The 20,142-nt window shown below is 34.6% G+C and overlaps 1 protein-coding gene across 3 annotated transcripts in view; it reads left to right on the top strand.

Annotated features, from left to right (window-relative positions):
- Window positions 1-18,894, top strand: part of LOC145286224 (WD and tetratricopeptide repeats protein 1-like) — a 104,013-nt gene extending 85,119 nt beyond the window's left edge. For all 3 annotated transcript variants that reach the window (XM_080135038.1, XM_080135037.1, XM_080135039.1), the window contains exon 14: window positions 18,050-18,894. In XM_080135038.1, coding sequence (XP_079991164.1) covers window positions 18,050-18,265 — 216 coding nt within the window. In that variant the 3' untranslated portion in view covers window positions 18,266-18,894. The remainder of the gene's footprint in view (window positions 1-18,049) is intronic.
- The last annotated feature ends 1,248 nt before the right edge of the window (window positions 18,895-20,142 follow it).

Genomic DNA, 20,142 nt, shown 5'->3' with positions numbered 1-20,142 from the left:
AGGCGTAACAGCTAACGCATCACATTTTTTTCAATTTTTTTTCCCCCTTTGCGGTACGGGTTCGAGCCTGCTTGCCTACTACCACTTTTTTTTTTCTCAACCAACACCCTTACACACACCTCCACTTTATTTTCTGCCTTCTCATCATGGGTTCGAGCCTGCCTGCCTACTACAACTTTTTTATTTTTTTACTCAACACACACCTTCAAACACCCGGGCAATGCTGGGCACCCAGGCTAGTCATCTAATATTTGTAGGAATTGTCCAAAACATTGTTGAAGTAGTCCAGGTACTTCCATTTGCAGTTTTTTCAATGACTCTTGTATGCATTTGTAAGAAAACAAAATGAAATGTTTACATGAAAATTTTCTGCCAAAATGTACTTAGTTACTCTATCCCCTTTTCTTCCTCTCTTCCCTCCTCTCCTATCTTCCCTCAATCCTCTCTTCCCCCACTCCTTTGTCTCTTTTCCTCTCTTTCCCCCTCTATCTCTCGTTTCCTCTTCTCCCTCTCTCTCCACTTCCCCCCTCTCTCTCCACTTCCCCCCTCTCTCCACTTCCCCCCTCTCTCTCTCTCCACTTCCCCCCTCTCTCTCTCCACTTCCCCCCTCTCTCTCTCCACTTCCCCCCTCTCTCTCCTCTTTTCTTTCTTTTTCTATCTCTGATATCTTGCATATTGCCAAAATCTTAATCTTCACACATCTTTCCAATCTCATCTTCCCATGAATTAGCATTTCCAGTAAAAACAAACCTACCGATTTGCAAAAACTCACCAATCACCTGCAACGCAATTTTCTCAAGTTGGTTTCTTGCGAAATCAGTCTATCTGTTCTGCTTCTTGCAGTTCTGCCAGATGACAGTGCCGTTGCATGGACTCCAAAATGACCCATCGCCACAGTATCCAGGCCAGGCTGAAGATTTCTGCGACCCCAACTGTGACTTTGATGAATATATCTCTGTTTTAGATTCTGTAGATAATTCATAGTCCATATCGATCAAAACAAAAAAACTATCTAGACTTGATACAAAAAAACATTTAAATCCACTCTTGTTTAGGATTCCAAAGTTACTAAACAAACAAAAATTTCTTTACATGTATTTTTGTAGAGTCTTTAGTTGGAACGACATTTTGTTTCAAACTTTTTGAGATGAGGAATGATTTTTTTTTTTGTTTTATTGGCTTTTAGTGCTTCAATAATTTTGTGGCTTTTTTAGAACAAATTTTAACATTTTGTTTGAAAATCCATAGTGGCTCTGAACATTTTTGAGATGATGAATGACAGTTGAATAATGGTTTACATTAAAGTCTTTAGCCAACATTCTCATTGTGAAGCTTACATCCTATTCCACAGCTGCCAAAAGTGCCTGGTTGAAAGAATTTGATTGTTAACTTTGTCCTTTTTCACTTGTGTGGTTTTCTATTGCTTGCTTTAAATTTATTGAACCATTGGTTTTTGCTGCATGTGTAAACCTGCACTAGGCTGCATGTTTACACATGGTACATATGAATGGAAGACGTTACAAGTAATGCTTGGCCAAAGGAAAGGAGAGGGGTAGCACGGAGAATTAAAGTTATTTCTGGTTGGAGTCCAGCCAACCAATTTTTTTTTTGGGGGGGGGGTGAAATAAAGTAAGCATCTCATTAAACAATCACACATATTGGTATCAAAACAGTAATTTGATGGAGACCACAAGACCAATGAGTCAAACAAGCTGGAACAAAGGAAGCAAGGAATAAATTAGACAATTCTGAAGAACATATGCCATAAATAGTATTTATAGAAAAAACTGAGACTAGCAACATCACATCTGTGTGAGAGAGAGAGAGTGCAAAAAAGAAGATGTGAGCACTCAAATTACAGATACGTTTCTGCATTTTATTATGAACTTTCAAATGAGACAGATTCATCAGCCCAAATATGATAACGGTACTCAATACATGGTATACATAGTAGATTTGTAGATATAGAGAATAGCCGCAGTTGTGAGTAAATGTTTGGAGTGATAGAGAGAACCAACTTTATAAGAAACAGAAAGAGCAATGCATTTGATGTATGAACTCTAAAAAAAAAATTTAATGAGAAAAAGACAAAGTTTCAGATTCAATTTGTCATCAAGAGCAAATCCATCCACAAGAATATATGGAAGAAAAGAAGCATGTCTATGATTGAAGGACACAAGCTATTCTTTATGGGATTAAATAAAACATGTGATATTGTTAACCAGTCTAAGGCTTTCTGGCCAGTATTAACTATATTATTGCACATTCTCCAAAAAATCATGACAACCTTTTAAGATGAGATAGCTACGAATCCTTTGAGAGTAGCTAGACTTAGTCTCAGAAATTGCTCTCTTGCAGGCATTGCTAACTTTTTAAGATTATCTGGAAGAATTCAAAATCATCCCAACGATACTGATTAAAATAATTGCTACGATGAGCAATGACAGGAACACAGGGAGAAGAGTAAGGCTTGGTTTGAAACTCATGATGAATGAAAATGTCAATTCTAACAAAAAGCCAGTCAATAACTTCTTTAACAGAAGCATTCGAAGATAGGCCCCTATGGAATGTCACATAGAAAACTGCAAAGGATGTATTTGAAAATTTTAAACGAGGTTTCTGCCCTCATAGATCTCATATGAATGCACTTTGAGATTTGGGACCATTTCCATTGTCTTTCTAGGAAAGTTTTACATAAGAATACACTTCTAGATTTTATGTAGATTCTTTAACCTTTCTTTCTGCAGGGAGAACACACACACAAACATTGACATTTCTATATAAGATTTATTGCTAGTCATGAATATTGGATGGAAAACAAATTTGTTATTCTCCACTCTATAATAAAGATCAATGTGCACGGATATCTATCTACTTATATAGAAAAGGCAGTTTGTGTGTGAATTTGTTCCCTATGGATTCCAAAATTTCTGTTTTAATTTCACACAAATGTACTTTATATATCTGGGAGTGCTTTTAGATAGTTTTTGTATCTAAATGCTCCCGATAACTATTGAAAATCTATAATAAATAAAAATCTGATTAAAGAAGGAACAGTCCAATTTTGACCAAAGTTAACACCCTTATACAGCCTAACATCATAAGAGAAGTTTTATCATTTCATAAAAAGGGCCTGATGTATAAAATCAACAGTAAGTTCTTTGATAAGACAGGTGCGCATTCAAAATGAATGTGTCTGTTTAGAGCACAACTGAACCATGGTATTTGACTTTAGCATTTTAAATTTTAGTTCAAGCCATTATATAAAAAAATGCAATGTAGACTATAATGTGTTGTGGACTAAGTCACTGCGGGGAGGCATGTGTAGCTTCTTCCAGGTGCACCACGATGGATCCCTGACTAGAGCAAGCAATCGATTTGATTGAAAAATGGTCGATTTCACCGATTTTGATGACAATAAAAGTATTGAAAGTTTTTTTTTTATTTATTTATTTTTTTTATTACATTTTCACCCCAAACAAGGCACATTGCCACTTTGGTGTAGGGGGCTACTCTCAGGTGAAACAACTACTGGGGTACTATGTAGGGACTTGGGCAGCAAGATGTTGGTTCCTGTTGCACTTGAACTTCTGCATGTCAGTACAGTTGGGGAAGCACTGACCTGGAATGGAATTCCAAAGTCTAGCGGTTCTGGGGAAGAAACTACCGGATTAGAAAGGTCTTTTACATCTAGGGATCTCTACAGTGTGGGGGTGGGATTTTGCAGCTTGTCGGGTCTGTCATACTTGTAGAACATGCAGAGGGATGCAACGTTTTGTCGATGGGACAGAGGCTGAAGCTTAGATGCCAGTTTAGGGCCTATCAGATTTGCGACTCTCTTTTGAACCCTGTTAAGGAGCAAGAGACTAGTAGCCGATGCACCAGCCCAAATATGACAGCAATACTCCATACATGGGCGAATGGTTGCCTTATAGAGGTACAGGATACTTTCGGGTGTTAGTAGTTTTCTAGCACGGTAGAGAGAGCCCACCTTCCTTGCAGCGGCCCTGGCAATGCCCTCGATGTAATTGTTCCAACTCATGTTTCCTGTGAACGTTAGGCCAAGGAGTTTGAAAGACGTACTCTCAGATAAAGAGTCGTTGGCCATTGCTATAGGTGGTAGAGAAGGTTTCTTGTAATTATTGAATGAAACTAGTTTAGTCTTGGCAGCATTGAACGTGACCGTCCATTTTTGTCCCCATTCCACTACTGATTGGAGGTCATCCTCTAGTGTTTCTGCCATTACTTTAGATATATGTTCATTTGCTTTCCTGTTGTGCCTGCTGTAGACTGTGGTGTCATCAGCATATATACCCATCTCAGAGGCAATTTTGTCGGGGAGGTCATTTATGAATATCAGGAACAGCAGAGGTCCAAGGATAGATCCCTGGGGCACTCCCGCATTTATATCATATTGTTTAGATGTACGACCGTCGAGGACAACCTGGATTTTTCTCTTATCTAAGAAGGATTTAATTTTGCTAAGTATTCTACCAGTGATACCGTATGATCTAATCTTCCTGAGGAGACCCTCATGCCATACCCTGTCAAAAGCCTTAGATATATCTAGAGCTACCGCTCTGCCCTCTCCCGCTTTGTCCAGTGAATGGTATATGCGTTCAGAGATTACAGTGAGGATGTCAGCTGTGTAACGGGCTTGTCTAAATCCATATTGTTGGTCGGTCAGAAGTTTAGCATCTGTAAGGTGCTGGACTAGAGCATGGTTAATTAAGGTCTCAAATATTTTGGCAAAAAGTGGGAGGAGGCTAATAGGGCGATAATTTAATGGGTCAGTTCTTTCGCCAGAATTCTTGAATACTGGTACCACAGAAGCAGTTTTCCAACAGCCCGGAAAGCATGATTCATTAAAGCATTTGTTGTAGAGTTTGGAGAGAATTGGAGCTACTTCGGCTGAGCACTTTTTAAATAGCACAGCTGGGATGAGATCAGGTCCACATGCTTTTGAAGTGTCAAGGTTTTTTATGATAGCATGCACCTGAGCAGGGGTGATTTTCAGATCGTCTAGCGTGGCGTCTGTCCGCATAGGAAATTGAGGTAGGGGGTGGTTGTGTGGAACATTCATTGATTCTCATTCAATCTCGGGCAATGTTGAGTTTCTTTGTTAGTTTGTGTGTAAAAATATATGTATTCCATCCAGTCACACAAAAGTTAGTGTGTAAAACGCGTGCATTTTTATAGGTTTTGAACAAATAATTACAAGTAGTGATGCGGAGAAAGAAAGCAAATAGAAAGTCAACCATTCCCCACCACCTGAAATCTAAATAAGTCATCAGTGGTGCTTTTGTTTTCTTTAGGTTATCAGAAATAATAATAATTTATGCACAAAAAAATTAAATTACTGCCATAATTCTATAAATTTTATATAAATATCAGTGTGAACACCGGCGAAGCATAACTTTTTTTCGTTATGTTTAATGGGGAAGGGGTTGTACTTGTATTAATAAATATTATGGATGACTTGTTTGAGCATAAGACAACATTGTATCCTGTTGGGACCTCGGCTAATTTAAGGTAGCCTTTTAGCTATGTTGAGTGAATCTGTCCTATCCAAGGCAACCCTTAATATATATATATATATATATATATATATATCACCACGGTCCTATCTCCTTTTTTTTTTTTTTTTTTTTTTTTTTTTTTTTATTAGGATGCCTATTCCTTGCATTTATTTCCCACCTCCCATTTATTTTGATCTTGGCCTTTTTAATTGTAGAGATTGACCTGTATGTTTTTGATCCTAAACAAATCGGAAAACCATGGGCAGTCTTTTTTTTTTTTTTTTTTTTTTTTTTTTACTAATCTGCTTAATTTAATCTCTTTGCTTTCCTTTCTTTATATGAGATGTTTTTTTATTGTCCCATTCTCAACCATATTTCAACGTAATTGTTTGTACTATATGTTCATATGGTATAATCACGTTGACACACTGGTTTCTGCTGGAGCACCAAAGTTAAGCAATGTTGAATCTGGTCAGTACTAAATGGGTGACCATTTGAGACTTCCAGGAACTGTATGTGCTCTCCGCTTATCTCGGCATTGTTTCCAGTTGTCCTGGACTTCTCCTTGCTATTGGACACTAACAGTGCCAATTCAGAAGAAGTGTGGTTGGGGATTGCGTAACCCTTGCCACACAATTACATGCGCAGCTGCCCCTACAGGGGGTATCCTTTGTCTTTCAAGACCAAACGGAGGCATCAATATATATGTCCAGATAATTAATATTTTATTTTGTGTTATTGTATTGTGGTTGACATTTGTTTGTTGCTCATGAAATTGCATTGTCTCTCTCTTTGATGTGCGCTCTCCAAACTGAAACCAAAAACGTTCTCCTGTGACAATAATGCACAAGTACTGAAACCTCATCTAAAACTTCTGAATTGTTAAAAAGCCAGAAAAAGAAAATGGCACTCTTCATTTCCCACAACCCTTAGACATATCCTCTTACCAACTAACATATATGAACTGTCTTATCTAAATATGGTTTTAGAACTGTACAACTTAATCCCAATTAAGAACCTTTTTGAACAAGCATAAAAACACCTGCACCACTTCTGTGATACAAGCAAGTATACACACCATACCATGCAGTGATTGCAACAGTTTCTACATCAGGGAAACCCAATGCTCTTAGCAAAACAATATAACCTAGCTATGACATCATGTGATACTAAAAGCACTTCTTTCTCACACGTTAGTTTTAAATCATAAATTTAATGTCTTTAAGGCCTCAATCAAATTTACACATGGTATACAATGCAAATAACTTCTCAAGGCTTGTCTTATTGCACACTCTAAAAATAGCATTAAGCAATGTTTCAGCTTTTTTCAAATTCATCCTGTTATTGCCAAGAATATATTAACAGAAAATTCTATTTTTATCGACCACAGCTAAAATTTCCCCCCTTTCACCATCTTAAATATTTCCATCTCACATTATTCCTCTACTAGCCTTCTTCATCTACCACCACCTACCCCACCACCACTGACCTCCACTTACCAATATTGGCTTTGTCTGCTTGCTTAACAATCTTTCACTTTCATTACCTCCCTCATCCTGACAATGAGATTGTCTCATATCCAGACACATTTCCCATTAGTGCCTTACTATTTCTATACTTTCCTCCCACTCGTGCAAATTTTAAAATTTCACACCCTTTCTGTCTCAAATATTTCTGTTCTTTTTTTCTTTCCTTATATTATGTATCTTGAAAAAGCCTTAATAAAGTTTGAGGTGAAATATCAATTCAAAAATGCCTCTTTGTTGACTTCTCTGTGTTTCATTTTGTATTGTCTTTGCATTAACCTTTGTTTCTATTTCATTCTGCCTATCTATTCTGGCTGATATTTGTCCATTATATAATATCTATACATATCTATATATATATATATATATATATATATATATATATATATAAGTGAACGTGTCTGTGTACATTTCCCTACGCAATAACTCTATCAATTTTTAGTCTACAGACTCAAAATTTGATATACAGAGTACTGAGATTTGAGGAAATTGATGTGATCGGTTTTTGGACAGAAATTTGGCGATTAAGGAGTCAAAGTTCAACGATTTGACCTTGAGAACTCTACCAAACTCCTCCGACAATTTTGGGTCTACACACTTGAAATTTTAGATATAGGTTCCTTGGACATGGATCTAACTTAATAACTTGATTTGAGCCCAAAACAATAAATTTTAAGGGGTCATAATAGGGTTCAAAGTTTTAAAAAATTGACCTCTGCGGTCTCTTCCAAATTACTCACACAATTTCTGGTCTCAATATTTGAAATTTTACATAAAGGGTATTCAGAGATAGGGCAAGCTTTTTCATCAGTTTGGGTCGAAAATTTTTAGTTACCAATATATAAATGTATGTATGTATGTCTGCCTTAAACTTTCAATAGAGGCAACGGATTTTACCAAGATCAGTATTGTTTTAAAGTTCGACCTTTCATACGACAAATATCGAAAAATAATATCTTCCTCTTCAACTAGGCACTTTTCTACAGGGGGGGGGGGACACTTTTTTCGCCGATATTTTTTAAATTTATCCTCTCCTTTAGATTGTCTAGTTTGTCGGTTTGGCGGTGGTCGTAACAGCATAAACGTTAGGTTTTACCATGTTTTTTTTCCTCCTTTGCGGTATGGGTTCGAGCCTGCCTTCCTACTACCACTTTTTTTTTTTTTTTGCTCAACATACACATCCAAACACCCGGGCAACGCTGGGCGCTCATGCTAGTATATATATATAATCTCACATGGTGTGGGTGTGGGTGTGATTAATCCATGTATGTTTTTTGTTGCAATTTTAAAATGTGTTTCTAAGTTAAAAATGAATCTTTTTTTTTTTACATTTCAAAAAATAAAAAATAGACTTATGGAAAACTTAAAAGCTTATAAATTGTAGGTGTCAATATAATTTTGAATATTTCGGACAGTCCTCTGTCCTTTATCAAAAAAAGTGTATATTTTGATGAAAAATAACTGAATATGAAACTTATTATTAAAAACTAGATACTTTCCTTTAGGCCAAGATCACAGTGTAGTATCTGTTCTGATGCTACACTTCACCTTTTCTGTCCTCAATCAGTGGAGGAGAACTTTTTCTAGACTATCCAGAGTGTCCCTTTTTGGGGAGCTGGACGTTCTCCACATAAAAACCAACCCTGGTTCCAACTTTGCCCTAATAGGAGGCAAGTAAATAGGAACACTCATTTAAAATTTTCTTGTATGATACTATAGTGTTTACATGTAATATATATAATACTAGCAGAGCTACCTGTCCGGAGCGAAAGTGTAACACATTGCTATTAAACTTGTCTCTATCTCTATCCATCTCTCTATCTTTCTCTCTCCTACCCTCTGTCTCCTTTGCTCAGCCAATTCCTCTTTCTGAACATATACATGCAACTCTTTTTTTATACATATATATATATATATATATATATATATATATATATATATATATATATATATATAGATTTCTTGAGGAATGAGTTGGTATAGGTGAAGTAGCTTCATGATAAACAGTTACTTCCCTTTATTATGTAAAATGGCTGAAAAATCGACCTTCCCCTTCCCCCTGACAAAATCTGCATACATTGGTATTCAAGTTCCAAGTTATCAGAAATTAATATGAGAAATGAAGGGAATTAAGTATCTGTAAATGCCAAACCAGCGGACATAAACACTAAATGATCAGGGAGTATTCAACAATTGACATAATTTTCTACGTTTCATCAGAGGATTCATTAGAAATTCATGATTTACGACTAAAAATGATGTACGATCATTGTATGACTAAATTGCCATTGCTGCTGATTAAAGAAACTTTGACGCAGGCAATCGACTGGGTCCGTCAGCATAAAATATCGTAAAACAATCTTGTAATAAACAATAAAACAAATTACTCAGAAGTTTCCAGAGATTTTTCGCAAATATTTTGTTTAAGTCCATATCTATAAAGAAAACTCATGATTTTTATTAAATATTCCCTCTTACACAAGCGATATACTAAGTCCGTCAGTGCAAAAAATGTTATTAAAACAAACAATAAAACGACTTAGTAACAGTCGTGATTATTTTTGGTAAATTCTTAAAGATTGAGACTTTTTTAACCCAGTATGCCACTTTTTTTTTTTTTTTTTTGAATCTTTGTAAAATAAATAAATAAATAGGGTTTTTTTTTTATTATTATTATTTAATTTTACAAGTGACCTTTTTTAAAATTTGAATTTAGTAACACAATAGCAATGTAACACTAAAAAATCTTTTTAAAAAAGTAGAATAAATCCCTGAAGGTAGAAGCAATATTTCCAATCCTGTGTGCCTCTTTTTGGGGAACTAGTTTCCCCCGCATTTAAAACATTAGTGTCTAACTGCTCTCGTAGAGAGCAAAGTAAATAACTATTTAAAAAATTATTTTCAGTTTTTTTTCCTTTTCTTTTTTTAATAATATTGCATAAAGTTCCATTTTATGATAAACACGACTCGGATTTATTTCTCAAAAAAATAAAAAAGTCAATGTGCGCTGCTTGCCTAACCTGTAAAGGGTGTTCATTTTGAAAGTCATGGGGAAGTTGAAAATAAGAAAATGCCTTTTGGAATTACCACTCCCAACCTCGACATGTCAAGAACGGTTTTCAGAATAAATACCCCTAACCTCCCCATATTAAGAACGGCTTCCGGAATAAACACCCTTTGCAAATTGGACAAGCAGTGCACATTGACTCCCCCTCCAAAAAAAAGCAAAGGAAATCATTTTTAAAGTTTTCTCAAACATTTTTTAATTTATATTATCAACTGCTGCTAGTTTTTTTTTTTTAATTAAACTGGAATAAAAAGGTACAAGCTAAATCTTAAATAAACCAAAGTGACTTTTTTCTTTAACTTTGATTTTTTTTTTTTTTTTTTTTTTTTTTTCTAACACAAACTATATTCTAAAACTTTTAAACAAAAATTATAACAATTTGAAATATCTCGCAACATAAATAGTTGTATTTCTATTTTGGTTGCTTTCTGGCTTACAAGAGAATATTAAAAAAAAAAAAAAAAATTAAATAAAAGTAATACACAGAATTGGAAAAACAAATTATTTAAAAAAAAATTGTGAATAAATTTCTTACAGGATAAATTAGCATTTTCTGCATTAAATCTCAGATTAATCTATTACTTTCTCATTAAGTAATATCTTATATATATAATATAAATTTATTCATGATTAAATTGCTCGCCCTTTTCTTCTACGTTTTTTTTTTTTTTTAATAATTTCTTTTTCTCACCTTTACCAGATACTTTATCCACTAGGCTACGAGTTTTTGAACTTTGAACATGAGTTATTTCCCTTGCACTGTTAGAATTTAGCCAGTTGGCATTGTACTTTTACTATTATATTTACCTCCTGTTGTTTACACCTATGCTGAAGGTGTTCTAACAACTACTTGATTTATTGGATCTTTTGAATTCATTCTCTTAAATTTTGGGTGTAACAGAAAATTAGTTTTCTTCTTGGTTTAAAATATTGACTTGTTTTCGCCGATAGTATACTTTAATTTTAGAAACTTTGTAAAAAAAAAAAACAAAAAAAAACACTACTTTTGATTTAACATTAAACCATCTGAATTCATAATTTGAGGATTTTAATAAGATTTATAAAGACTATTTAACATCTTCGTGATAAGGACCTCTAAAGATAATTTCCCATATTTGGCTTTCGACATGGTTATGTCTCATAACTTTGTTCTTATAAAAGATTACATATTGTGTGCCTTTGTTGTTATTTTATGTGACTTTTCATTGTTTTTTTTTGTTTTGTTTGTTTATACAGATATGTGCATGGATGTGTATATTTTTTTGTATCTATCTCTATACATATATTTAGAGCTTTGTCATGTACTTAAATGTAGTGTTTTATTTACTTTTTTATTTTTTGGTCCCCTGAGAAAAAGAGGGTGGATCTGTAAATTCACCCTTGTCTGTTTGTCTGTCTGCACTTTTCTCAATAACTACACCTTGGAATTTTTTGAAATTTTGCACAAACATTAAACATGATATGAGTAAAAAGATAACAGAATGGATTTTCTGGGAAAACTCTGGTTGTCCCGCTAGAGGTGCCTTTCAGGTTAAAATGGCTAAAATTGACACCTTTGTGCTTATTAAAAAATTTGATGCCTTGGATTTTTATAAAACTTTCTGAAAAGTTGTAACTAACTGATAACAATAAAAAAAATATAATTGTGTTATCTATACTTCATGATAACTCTTGGGTGTGCCCCAGGGGATCTTTTAGGGCTAATAAAAACACTCCATTTTTTGGGACTATTTTACCATATTTGTCCAAAATTTACTGTGTATGTCTATTTAGCAGTTTTGCATGGTGCTGAGCTCAAATTTAAATATGTTAAGGCCTTGGGGACTTTTGAGGCTAAATGGAAGGGCCAAATGATAGACTTAGTCATTTCTTTTTTTGCATGATGCAGAACTCAAATTTATATATGTTAAGGCCTAAAAACTGCACCGTTTGTTCATTTTCACCAGGATTTAATGTCCCTTGGGGATTTTGGGGGCTAAATGGGGGGGGGGTGCTAAACTTAGTCATTTTTTATGCCTCGTTCACTGTGCACTCACGGTGGACCATGCATGCTTCACTTGTTTTATTTATATTTGATCTTTTTAATATTTGTATTTGTTTGTGTGTTTTTTTTTTTTTTTTTAATGATTAAGAATGTCAGTTTGTTTGACTTCTGTTTGTGATGCTTGATGTTGAGGGAGAAATTAGTCTACGTAGAATCTCTTTAATGGAGAAATGACCTAAGATTTCCTACTGGAGAAATTAGCATTTTCTACATTAAATCTCAGATTAATCTATTACTTTCCCATTAGGTAATAGCTTATTATTCTTTATATATATATATATATATATATATATATATAAAGCTGAACGTCTGTATGTGTGTCTGGTCACGAATAGGCTCCTATATGGTTGACTATTATAGAAAACTGATCACATATAATGATTGATGTATCGAGACACAGGAATGGGTATGTTTGATCTGGCATAATGATGATTCATTAAAATTGTGGGTTCTGTGTACGCGCCTGGTCCACAAAGTATGGAAATAAAAAATTTAAAAAAAAAAAACGTTTACAAGTGTTTTTGATATAGATGTACATAATAATACTTTGATAAGTATGTTTCAACTTAAATAGAGATGGTATAATAAAATTGTGGGGTCTGCGTTCGCACCTGGCCTCCATAGAATGGAAATAGGCACAAACTTTAATAAAGACTTTTCATATCTATTTGCGTAAGTATACTTTGATAATTATGTTTCAGTTTAAAGAAATGTGGTATAATTAAATTATTGGGTGTTCATTCGCGCCTGACCTCCATAGAATGGAAATATGTCACAAAGTTTAACAAGGTTTTTTAATATAGATCCACAGAATATTGTGATAAGTGTTTCAGGGTAAACAGGTATGGTATAATAAATTATGGGGTTTATATATTTTATTTTTACTTTCATCATATTTTTCTTTGGTTTTGATACCCCCAAATTCGAAGCTATCTCTTTACAACCCTTCCTTTTCGTAACCTATCATACTTTCATAAATCAGTCCATTTTCAGTAGGCTGTTTTTGAATCCAGTCAACGGCGGGTACTTTTGCTAGTATATATATATATATATATAAACACACACACATTTATTTATTCATGATTAAAATGGCTCTTTTTTTTCTACGTTTTGTTTTTAATATTTTCTTTTTGGGGGCTTTTTTTTTTTTTTTTTTTTTTCTCACCTCTAAAAAATTAATTTGGACATGAGTTATTTCCCTTGCACAGTTAGATTTTAGCCAGTTGGTAGTGTACTTTTACTATCGTATTTACATCCAGTAGTTTACACCTATGCCGACGGTGTTATAACAACTACTTGATTTATTGGATCTTTTGAATTCATTCCCTTAAATTTTGGGTCTAACGGAAAATCACAGTTCTCTTCTTGGTTTAAAATATTGACTTGTTTTCATGTTTTCATCCATAGTATAATTTAATTTTAGAAACTTTGTTCAAAAAAACAAAAAAACATTTAACCATCTGAATTCATAATTTGAGGATTTTAATAAGATTTATAAAGACTTTTTAACTTACCCCGGCCCATCCTCGTGAAAAGGACCTCTAAAGATAATTTACCATTTTTGGCTTTCGACATAACTTTGTTCCTGTGTGCCTTTGTTGTTTTTTTTTATGTGGCAGTTTTTTATTATGTAATTTTTTTTGTTAATACATATATGTGCATGGAAGTGTATATTTTTTGTGTCTATCTATATACATATATTTAGAGCTTTGTCCATGTGCTTAAATGCAGTGTTTTATTTACTTATTTTTTTTTTTTTTTTACTTTAATTTTATCTTTTTAATATTGTATGTGTTTTTTTTTTTAAGTATTAAGAATGTCAGTTTGTTTAACTTCTGTTTGTAATGCTTTCAGGAAGAAACTTATTGGAATGAATAAAAACGTCTCTTGTTTTAGAAACGATCATAACATATTTTGTTTAATTCATGAAAATAACATAGATAGATAAGGTTATGAATTTATTTCAAATCACCCCCCCCCCCCATCTCTCTTTCCGTGTGTATGTATATGATGGACTCTCCCGTCGATTTCGACGTATGAGGTTCGGACAACCCATATTTCTAAAACTCATTTATGCTTTTGCCTCTGATGACTTTTTAGTCCAGCAAGGGACTTGCAGACAAGGCCACAAATAGAACATGAATGTGGACTTAACGCTGCAGATATTGGTGCGGCTGCTAGTCGTTTTGCTCTTACTCTGTTTTCTTTCAGTTGCCTTAAGCTTTCAGATTGAAACCTCTTGAGACCTTCAAAACACCTTGATCTCCATCCTTTTCAGTCATTCACCTCATCTTCAAGACTCCTGTATGGTATGTTCACTGCAGACAAGTTACTCTTCAACTTGTCCTTGTATCTAAGCCAAGGACGTCCGACAATTCTTTTACCACCCTCAAATTGACTGTACATCGCAATTTTTGGAATTCTGTCATCGGGCATCCTCAATACATGACCAGCCCACCGCAATTGCGATTGAATAAGGAATAATTCAATGCCAGATATTTTGCATTTTGTGAATAATTCGGCATTTGATACCTTGTCGCGGAGGTTAAGACCACATATGGAGCGTAGACAGCTTTTGTGGAAAACGTCCAGCTGATTAATGTGATGTCTGTATGGGGTCCATGACTCAGATCCATAAAGAAGAATGGAAAGAACAACAGCACGGTAGACAAGGATTTTTGTGTCTAGTTGAATACCCCTTTCGTTCCACAAGCGATGGCGAAGATTTCCAAAGGCAAAAGTGGCCTTAGCAATCCTGTTGACAATTTCATCATCAAGAGAACCGCCCTGGTTCACCTTGCTACAAAGGTAAGGAAAGGACTTGACATAATTGATATCATGACCGTCGACTTTTAGCTTGCGCGCAGGAAATCTATACTCTGGTGGATTTTGCTTTACGCCTTTAACTTGTTTTGGGGTATGGTGTGGCTGATGCACTACCTCAGTCTTCCTTATGCTAATTGTCAGGCCAAAGGCCTTGCACGCGGCTAAAAATCAATCAAGAAGAACCTGGGCTTCCTCAAAGGACGTGGCTACCAGTGCAGCATCGTCAGCGAAGAGCAAGTCGCGAATAATTTCGGTGCGAAGAAGAGTCTTGGCCTTAAACCGTTGATGGTTAAATAAGCCACCGGATGACCGAAATTGAAACTTGGCACCAGTGTCCAAATCATCAAATGCATGTTTCAGCATTAGTGAAAAGAAGAGCGCAAAGAAGACTGGCGCCATTACACATCCCTGTTTGGTCCCATTCGTAACATCAAATGGATCAGACATCATACCATCTGAGACAACACTGGCTTTCATCCCCTCGTGAAAGGAAATGATCACGTTCAGTATGTTTTCTGGAATACCAAGCCTTCTTAAAACTTGCCAAAGAGCATCGCTATTCACAGTGTCGAAGGCCTTCATCAGGTCAACAAACACCATATACAATTCCTGATTTTTCTCACGGACCTTTTCTGCCACCTGACGTAAGGAAAATATCATGTCAATGGTGCCGCGACCCGACCGAAACCCACACTGGGACTCTGGATACACCTTATCAACGAGACGATTTATGATTCGGTTTAGAATGAGCCTAGCCAGAATCTTTCCTGCAATTGAAAGCAGAGATATCCCCCGATGGTTGTCACAGACATTCTTGACTCCCTTATTTTTGTAGAGATGTTTGATGCAGGCATCTTTGTAGTCCTGTGGAACTCGGCCTGCTTTCCATATCTTTACAAAGAGAGCATGGAGCTTTTTTACCAGCACATGCCCACCATGCTTGTACACTTCAGGCGGAATTGGATCCTTTGGTGATGGGGACTTGCCAGAAGCAATTTGTTTGATGGATTCCCATACCTCCTGATAAGCAGGTTCCAATGACAATTCTGGAATATCTGGATTCTGAGGAATAGAGGACAAAACATTGCTGTCAATGACAGATGAGGTGTTTAAGACAGTTTCAAAGTGCTCCTTCCAATGATTGAGAATATCTGATTTATCAGTCAGCAATGCCTCTCCATCGGCTGTGCTTAATGGGGAAGCACCACTTTTCTGAGGACCAAATACCTCTTTCAGACCATCATAGAAGGCTTTCATGTTCTTACTGTCAGCAGCTCCCTGCAGTGCAATTGCCTTATTGTACCACCATTGTTCTTTCATAGCTCGGAGAGCTCGTTGTACCTCAACTTTACACTTTTTGTAGGCCGTGTGCTTCACTGTTGAGTTTTTGTCCTCAATCCAAGATTTGTGAGATGAGTGCATTTGGTTAATCAGTGCTTTAACTTCATCGTCACTTTCGTCAAACCAATCCTGGTGTTTTCTTTTCGGTATTCCAAGGACTTCTACTGCTACAGCTTGAGTTGCTTCTCGCAATGCTTTCCAAGAAGATTCAACATCATCAGTTACATCAACACCCCCCTCATCTCTCTTTTCGTGTGTGTGTGTGTGTGTGTGTGTAATATATATATATATATATATAAGCATGCTGTATACCCACATAAACTAAAGGGAACTAATACTAAAAATAATATCATGTAATTTACATTGTCCCAGCTCAAAAATAAATTTTCCATATATTAGCAAAATTAGAGTTGAAAGTTTTCTTCGGAAATTTTGCAAAGAGTTTATTTTTATTTTCTGAAGGATTATCATTCGTGCAATGAAGAGTTGGTAAAAATAAATAATATGGAGTACCAACACATCCGTTATATTACTAAATTATATATTTGAAACAAAGAAATACACTTCCAATTTCTGCGGAATTTACTCGGTTTACGATAGGTACACCATGCATGTTTGAAAGTGGAACATAGGCCTGACAAAAGATAATAAAACTTGAAATATTGCAACACAGATGTGCAGTTTGACCAACTGACGCAAGTAAGAGCATATTACGTGTGTGTGTGTGTGTGTGTGTAGGGGGTGGGAGTTCTGTTATAGAAGCATTGATTTAATTTGAATAAAATAAATATGCATGAAAGCCAAAATATAGCGCAATATTACAAAAATAAACAAATATTTTACTTGTTTGAAATTTTTTATTTAAATATATTTCGGAATCAAACTCCATCCTCAGTATTTTGTGCATCTTTTTTTTCTTTTTTTCTTCTCTCTTGTTGTAAAGTTGGAGAAAGAAAAGTCAGTTAGTAAAGATCCGCATGTTGTTTCTCAATGGCTGTATTTTGAACTCCAACTTTACAACATGGCAAGAAAGAAGAAGAAGAAAAAAAAAAGATGTACAAAATACTGAGGATAGAGTTTGACTCCAAAATATATTTAAATTATAAATTCCAAACACATAAAATATTTGTTTATTTTCATAATATTGCATTGTATTTTGGCTTTCAAGCGCACCTGGTGCATATATATATATATATATATATATATATATAACTACTTAATTTACTCACATAAAATTAATATACGAAAGTATAGATTTATGCGTTAACTTTAAGTATTTACTTCAAAAGTGCTCAATACGTAGGTAGAGCTAGTTAGTAATTTATAAAATATATATGGCGATTAAGCTACACTGAATATTCGACGTTTCATCCACTCTAGGACTCCTCAGTGAAACGCCGAATATTCAGTGTAGCTTAATCGCCATATATATTTTATAAATTACTATATATATATAATCGTACATATATACAGGTATGTATTGAATCAATAAAAGGTGAAACCGCATAGTTTGGTCCACGATTATATCTTAAGTTGCTTCAGCTTGAGTTTATTCATCACACCTTTGCATTGTTCTGCCTTCTTAAACCTAAATTTCTTTTATATACACATTAAACAATGCTTCAAGCAAACTACACTAACCTATTATAAGAAAAATGTTTTTGATTTTTTTTTTTTTTTAATTGTTTTGTTAATTGACATTGTTTTGATTGTCTCTTAAATTTAGGACGGTTCGAAGAACGAGAGGGAAATTGATAACTCTGATGATGCAGCACTTGCTAACCAACGGAGGATGAATGCTGACCCTCTCGAAGTGATGCTGATGAATATGGGGTATCGAATCACGGGCGTGCTGGACATGGAAGACGAGGATGATCAAGAAGGTGGAGCTGCTTCTAACAGCAGCCGGAGTGACCAGCATGCACACTGTCGGCCTAGCTAAGACCCCCCCCCCCGTATGGACATTTTTAATGTATATTTTATTTTTTTTTTCTTGAACTAGAACAAGGTTAGCTATTATTGCTGACCTCTTGATAACAACGATAACAGTAATGACTGTAGCAGAGGAAAAAGATAAAAATGGCGGGGGAAGGCAGCTTTTCTGTTCTTTTTCCGTTCTTGACTTTTCTGAACTTATTTTTTTTTCTGTGAAATGAACCTTTTTAACAACTTCTATGATTTTTTTTTTTTTTTCTTTTCGTTATGCAACTGATTCTGTTGTTAAAAAAAAATAACTTTTGGGCCTTTTACGTCTTCAACATCTTTTTAATTTTATTAACTTTTTAAATATTTTTTTTTATCAGTCCAAATTTTTTATTTTCAATCTCTATTACAAAGTCCGGTCTGTCCCTACCTCCTGTATTTTGCTCATCTTCTATAAAAAATAAGAGATTCTTAATACCCCCCCCCTAAAAAAAGAAAATAATGCCTCTTTTCTTCTCTCTATATCTTTAGAAAAATTATTTTTCTTTTTATGAAAAAAAAAAAAAAAAAAATTTTCCTTTCTTTTTTATTTCATTTCTAATGAGTTTAATTTTAAAACTGACCCCCACCCCCTCCATTTTTCTTTTTCTTCATGTGAAAGTCTCTCAAGGTTGTGTACATAAAACTTCTACCACGAACATTATTAAAATTGGTTTTGAAAGAATGGATGGGTGGGAGCTTTACTTTTTCTTCTATATTATTATTATTATTATTTTTTTTTAAATAAATAAAAAAAAAACTCAACAAAAAAAAAAAAAAATCTGTCAATTTCAAGAAGAAAAGGCTTTAAAGGAATAACCCAGGATTAAAATGTTCAAACTTTGCTGTGTTTTTCTTTTTTTTAACCTGTGATTGGTCAGTCGCATGCCTTTTCCATAGTTATGTCTACTAACTTACACTGGTTTCTCAGTAATTATTTTTGTATGTATACACACATTCATACACCCACACACACGTCTCAGAGAATAACGCATACACATTAAAGAAATGTTAATGGAACAAAAACAAAATTCTGGAGTTTTGCCTATTATTTTTTTTGTCATTCTTTATTAATTAAAAAAAAAAAAATGAAGGTTCTGTAGAAAATTAATCGAACAATGTTGAGCTATACGCAAAATTCTTCAGATATTCAATTTAAACATTACTGTGCATGCATTTGTGATTTTAGATATCTATTATATAGTGTTAAAATATACTTATGGCAAGTAATCTACACAGAAACGTCTGTGTTTCATTGTGAAGATTCTGGTGCTACCAAATCTGGCTGTCTGAATATATACTGGTTTCCTGACCCAAAAATGCATCAAACATTTATGTCATTTTTTATTTTCCCTTTGCAAAACTTAATCATATTATGCACAGCCAACAGTGATTTTCCCTCTACAAAACAACCCAACCAAACACCATTAATAAATATTTGAAGATATAAAGAACTTGAAGCATAACATTTTTTTCAAAAAATTACTGGATCTGGCATTAAATAACCTGAAAAGGGTTAATATGCCATAAAACAGATGGGATTATTTTTATAGCTTATCAGTGCCTACTCTAGCTTGACGCCAATCAGTCCTTGATTTTCTTACCCGCCTTCCTCTTCACTACCTATTGTCTTCAGCCAATGGATACTACTACCTTTGTTTAAAAAGGATTTTGGAACTAATCCTATTTGTCTATTGCATTTTTCTATTAACTGTTACCCTTTTGGGTGTATTTTACGGTGTGGAACAATAAAATTGTTGCCCTAGAAAAGACATTATTCCATTTCCGTTTGATGAAAACTAGTTTTCTTTTTTTGGTGCAGACCATCTACTAGTTGGTCAGATGTGTACAAATCCC

This window comes from Euprymna scolopes, chromosome 10, assembly GCF_053919585.1.
Source record: "Euprymna scolopes isolate OS-2025 chromosome 10, ASM5391958v1, whole genome shotgun sequence".
Classification (NCBI taxonomy): domain Eukaryota; kingdom Metazoa; phylum Mollusca; class Cephalopoda; order Sepiida; family Sepiolidae; genus Euprymna; species Euprymna scolopes.
The sequence above is the reverse complement of the archived record's forward strand: the minus strand, read 5'-3'. Positions and strand labels throughout refer to the sequence as shown.